The 6,277-nt window shown below is 36.1% G+C and overlaps 1 protein-coding gene across 1 annotated transcript in view; it reads right to left on the bottom strand.

The window, feature by feature from the left end:
* Nucleotides 1-1,262: 1,262 nt before the first annotated feature.
* The window catches only part of GMFB (glia maturation factor beta), a 23,010-nt gene continuing 17,995 nt past the window's right edge, over nt 1,263-6,277 (bottom strand). Inside the window, 3 exon segments of the mRNA XM_008068097.2 lie at nt 1,263-2,227; nt 2,229-2,294; nt 4,528-4,601. Of these exon segments, the coding sequence (XP_008066288.2) occupies nt 2,186-2,227; nt 2,229-2,294; nt 4,528-4,601 (182 nt within the window). The 3' untranslated portion in view covers nt 1,263-2,185.

Below are 6,277 nucleotides of genomic sequence, written 5' to 3'. Positions count from 1 at the left end.
ATTATGGAGGACTTCCAAATTAAAAAAAACAACTAAACTAAAACATGCAAAACAAATGAGGAATCTTATTTAAAAATACATTCTTGCAGCACTAGTTGGTTTCTCTTATTGCTGCGAACCATGGGAAACAAAAATCTCATTTCCTTCATTCAAAAACATTAAAAACACTGTTCACTCACTTGGATTACATTTTCATTTCTACAGAATTATAAGCAAGTTATTGTCCAACATCAAAATACCTGTTTAAAGAAGTCAAACTTCCTGGGTGAGTTTTGTCTCTCTGGAAATTTGAATAAACAATCTTTGCCATTCAGTAACCAAAACAAATACCTACTCTAGCACTTCCTCACCTCCAACTAACTTCCTACTGCTTCCTGACTTCTAAATTAATGAAGTCAAACAGTGTTGGGAACAAAAGATGCTCTATTCATATTGTGAAAACTCCAACTACCTTTATCTCTGTATTGGAGTTGGCACAGAAATCTCAAAAATAAAACGTAAAGAACATATGAATGGAAAATATGCCAACATAAAAAACTGCCTTTGCTAGTTTTGAAATAACTAAGATATTCTTAATATAAGAATTCACTCACCAGCCTTGGTTAGTCTTTGGAGTGTCTAGAACTATCAATAATTTAATGTTAAAGTTACTTGTATATTTGTTTTATAAAGTATGCCAAATAGCCGGGCTCAGTGGCTCAGCCTGTAATCCCGCGCCTTTGGGAGGCTGAGGTGAGTGGATTGCCTGAGCCCGCGGGTTCGAGACCCGCCTGGGCAGCGAGACCTCATCTCTACAATAAATTAAAAAATCAGCTGGGTGTGGTAGCGCATGCCTGTAATTCCGGCTACTCCGGCTACTCGGAAGGCTGAGGTGGAAGGATCGCCGGAGCCCAGCAGGCGAGGCTGCGGTGGCTGGGAGTGGCCACTGCACTCCAGTCTGGACAACCAAGTGAGACTCCAACTCAAAAAAAAAAAAGAAAAAAAAAAAAAGTATGCCAAATATTAGAATCCCTGGCTTATGCCAAAGTTCCATCATCTAACAAGACTGGATTAAGTAACTAATCAGGTGTCCTGTTTAGAATATGTTCTGAAATTTAGGATGTAAGATGCAATTTCTACTGATGTGTTCATGTTATCAACTATGGCTAAAATTTTAAGATAAATAATTTTTTCCTATGGCACAAAATTAATCACAAGTATACCCCAAATTATATATTTATAATTCTCTCAACTGCCATATATTTACCAATGCAAGCAGATAGTTGGAATTTTTTAAATATGAACTTGATTTTATACAAATTTCAGATACACACATTAGAAAATTGTTTTACTTGGACCCTTTAAAAAAGTATTAATTTCACAAAATCTGGAATACTGGCAGTGTAAAAGTCTTAAAATAACTAAAGTTAACAAATCAAAGGCACAGCATTAACACATTTAAAATAATTAGTGTTCACTGGACATTAAGAAATGCTTTATAAGCCAAGTGTTATTAACCTAGATTAAAACTATCTAGAAATGACACAATAGGAATGAAGCCCTTCATTATTACAACCCACCAATTTCTAGGGCTAAAATGGTATTTTCCATAAGAAGAAAAGCTAACAGTCATAATTCTTTCATAAAATCTAATTCCCAGACTTTAAGATTGAGTGATTGAACATGGTTTTCTAAACTTGATTAAAAAGATACAGGAAATCAAAGATACGGAATTGATGAAAAGTGTATATGTAATGTGGGATACGCTCCAGTAAATTATTCATGGCTCAATATTAGGCTGCTAGAGTCTTTGACCCCAAATTAATTTCAGTGATGACAAGTGATAATATGCTATTTTCATACATAAACTGCTAATATCCAGTATTTGTCAAAAGGAGGCAACTGTTGTCTCTCATAATCTAATACCCACTTTCCAATGGTGTCTGTAAATAGTAACAAATTCTGAACCATAAGTTATAGAAATTAGTCACAAGAGTGCAAAAAGTCCCTGGAGAAAAGTAGTCCACCTAACAATTACAAATATAAGGAAACACTTTACGAAGTTTCATTACTATGAAGATGATTTCCTCTTTGTTCAAACTTTGCACAAATGAAGAATTTTTCTTTACTGCAGGAAACAAGCTGTAAGTAACAGTGCATTTTTAGGCATAAATAAGTATTTATGTCTGCTTCCAGTATGGTCAGGTTAATACATAAACACTTTAGAAACACAGAAGTTCACGTTAGTGGAAAAATCCAAGTTTCTCACGTAACCATTCTTCAGTTAGATCTTCAGTATTCCTTATTTCAAAGACCTTAAGAAGAAAAACTTAGGTCACACTCTGACACTCTTTAAAAAAAAAAAAGCAAACACATTCTATATTTGAGTGCTAAATACCAAATCCTGAGTACAGTACCTAATTCAAACCGGGCATGAATTAACCTATGTTAATTAGATATACCATTCAGGTAGTACCTTACTTCTTTAAATGCTAACTGCTTACCAAGTATAGCAGTTAAGATGGCGTTAAAATCAAAACTCTCTCAAAACCACACTCTACAAATATTCTCAAAGAGCAGTTCTGTAAATCTGACCTACAGAAGAGATGCCTCAGAATACACAACGAAAATAAAACTAGCTAAGGACTGGGGCAACACATGCGGCTGGTCCTCCAGGGTTTGAGTGTCAAGAATGGAGGTATCAGATGTACAGACTGTTTTAATAAGGATGGAACAAAGTCCACAGTCACAAATCTCCAGCAATAACTGAATAAACACAGGTCCAGAAAGCATAATGGCTATAGAGAGACAATATATTATAGCAAAAAGAATGGGATTCAGGACCAGATGTGAGTTTAAATCCTAGCTCTTTCATTTACTATTAGCAACTTGGTAAAGTTATGCATCCCCTGACCCTGTATTCCTATCTACAGAACTGGAATACCACCAACCTCACAGGCCATTTTAAGGTTCAGTGGGATTATTTGTAAAAGTAACGTGCAATGTCTCTACTCCAGCAGTTTAGGGCATTAGTATAGACCTGAGGCTGATTGACAGAGCTCCTTCTTACCACCTAACCCCTTGAAGCAACTCCAGAGTATTCTTATGGCATAAATTAGAAAAAAATAATGTCTTTAGAAGTGTTAACAGTGACAAACATATGGGCTAAAGGAGAAAAGCAGAGGGCACTTAAAGACATATCCTAAGCTGATGATTAAGCACCCAAGAGGAAAACAATGCTATTCTTAAAATGAAACCAGAAAAAAACCATTGTTTAACCCTTTGTATGCAGACGCCCCCTCTGAGGGGACACCATAAATCTAGCTGACCACTCTGATGTCCCCTCTCAGGAGACATAAAGAGATTGTTCATTTTACATTATACAGGACAAATTTATACAAGTGCCAATTTTTCAAAAATGTATGTTTCCTTGAAGTTTTCCATTCAAATTACATGAAAAAGCAAATAAAGAGATGGAATATATACTGAAATATATGTAAATATACATATAAAAATATATATATATATACCAGCTGGCATTAATGTAGAAAGAGAATGTGTGAAGTGTGTGCATGGTGATGTACAGAATGAATAATAAATTACGTATTTATTGAGGAAGAAAATGAGACTGAATTGTCTATGTGAATAGAAAAACACCAGGTGGAAAATGTCAAACCAATTACTATTGCACAACATGTATCAATGAACCTGCAATGCAAGTCAGTGACTTGTTTCACTTTAAAAAAAATATAAGATATAAAATCTTGATTTTTTGGTCATAAGTAGTTCCTCAATGTCCAAAATTCCATTATAGGCCGCATATAATTACAATAAAATAGTTGGTTCCAACGCTATGCTATTTAATGTGAACTGATTTGTTTTTCACTATTTTACAAAAAAAAGTGCTGTCGAGTTGCTGGTAGGTGACCCGTGAGATGTCTCCGAGTGAAAAGGGCTAACAGTTTTAGTAATAGTCTAGTTCAAAATTTTAAATGTCTATACTTTTTCAACTCAAGCTAATAAGCAGAAGTTACATAAAGTCTGAAAGCAAGGCTCTCTCTTACTTCAAATATTAGGGACATTTTAAATCTTAAAGCAAATGTCTCATATAAAATAGAATGCTCTAGCTTTATTAATATTTATTATTAACAATTTAATTTTATATTTGGAAACATACAATTAACTGCATAATATAGAATTCCAGTACAGAACTTGGTTCATTTTAGACTTTGGTAAAGGACTCAGATAAGCTTCATTGCAGACCTTTATCTATTAGAAATTACATTTAGGAAGATACAGATGTAATAGTGACTTTTCTAAAGCTGCCTATGTTTTGAATCTGATTTCTCTTAATCAATTTATCATTCAAAAAAAAATCACTTTGTGTCATTCAATTCCAACTAATAAAAAACTTTGGGTAATCTACTTCTCTGGCTAAATATCCTTCACCCACATATAAAATACTTACCCATTCAGACTATTTTAGCTATTGTTCTATACTCTAAGGGAAAACACTGTCTCAAGAAGGAAGTCAAATATAAATACCACCTTGGTTAGTTCAGCTGTTTGAACTAGCTTATTCTTACTCCCAGCATACATCATCTGTTGTTCAGGCTTACATCCTAGAAAAGAAAGATTCACGTAGAAATGAGATACAGATTTTGAAAAAGTGATGGATTGTCATTGTTTTTATTTTTTAAAATGACATATTTAAGATTTCCTTTGCTACTGAGTTTACAAAATGTATTTGGGTTGTATTTTGAGTCTTGTAAGACTCAAAAAACATAGCTAAATTATAAATTTTAAAAAATTAAACAAAACGTCTACACAAAGAAACACAGCTAAATTATAAATTTTAAAAAATTAAACAAAACAAAATGATTTTAGACCTCTGTAGATCCCGACTTTTTTTTGAGTTGGAGTCTCACTGTCGCCCAGGTTGGAAAGCTTGTGGCACACTCAAGACCACCCCAGAGCGACCTGCAAGGCTCCTGTGATCCCTCCACCTCAGCCTTCCAAGTAGCCGGAACTACAAGCACGTGCTACCATGCCCGGCTAATTTTTTTTTTTTTTGTAGAGACGAGGTCTTGCCAAGTTGCCCGGGCTGGTCTCAAAGCCGCAGGCTCAGGCAATCCACTCACCTTGGCCTCCCAAAGTGCTGGGATTACAGGCTAAGCCAACCAAGCCCGGCCAGATCCTCACTTTTAAAGCCTTGCAAACACTTAAAAACTCTTCAAGCACTATCTTAATTTTGACTAAATACCAAGATTACTTTTAGATGCCTAAAACATATAAGGTTTTGGGATGGTGGTAGGTCAATGCGGTAGAGAGATCTGCTCCGAATAAAAGTCACATTATGCTTACATAAATGAAAAATATACTGTAACACTTACGTGTTAGATAAATGATAAAAGTTTAGACAAGAGTCCAGAGAGCAGTCTTTATTGTGGGCTTGAACAGTGGTGGCCGTAGGAGTTCTAGTGATAATGAATTCCTTAAAAATAAAGTACCCTCCCGCGCCTTTGGGAGGCTGAGGTGAGTGGATTGCCTGAGCCCGCGGGTTCGAGACCCGCCTGGGCAGCGAGACCTCATCTCTACAATAAATAAAAAAAATCAGCCGGGCGTGGTAGCGCATGCCTGTAATTCCGGCTACTTGGAAGGCTGAGGCGGAAGGATCGCCGGAGCCCAGCAGGCGAGGCTGCGGTGGCCGGGAGCAGCCACTGCATTCCAGTCTGGGCGACAGAGTGAGACTCTAACTCCAAAAATAAAATAAAATAAAATTCAATTTAAAAATTAGCCATGCATGGTGGTGTGGGCCTGTAGTCCTGGTTGCTCGGGGGGCTGAAGCAGGAGGATTGCTTGAGCCCAGGAATTCAAGGCTGCGGTGAGCTACGATTGTGCCACTGCACTCCAGCCTGGGTGACAGAGTAAGACCCTGACTCAAACAATAAAACAAAATAAAATTATAATCCTGGTCAAGTTACTGATACTCTATCATGGTTGTTTCTCTAAGAAACAAACAAGTTCCATTTGTAATTCCTTACAAGCGTTTAAAGAAAACGGAACTGTTACATTTAACACCAAGTTAATATAATCAAATAGGGTGGGGTTCTGTCCCAGGACAGTCTCACCTGTTACTCATAAGGTCCCACTTCTCCATGTTAAATTTTGGATTTCTAGTCTATTTAGAAAATCTTTTTTATTTTATTTATTTATTTTACTTTATTTTATTTATGTATTTATTTTTTTGAGTTGGAGTCTCACTCTGTCTCCCAGACTGGAGTGCAGTGGCCGCTCC

Source organism: Carlito syrichta, unplaced genomic scaffold, assembly GCF_000164805.1.
Source record: "Carlito syrichta isolate Samal-C Ts95f unplaced genomic scaffold, Tarsius_syrichta-2.0.1 Scaffold309860, whole genome shotgun sequence".
NCBI lineage: Eukaryota > Metazoa > Chordata > Mammalia > Primates > Tarsiidae > Carlito > Carlito syrichta.
This window is presented reverse-complemented; position numbering and strand designations above follow the sequence as displayed.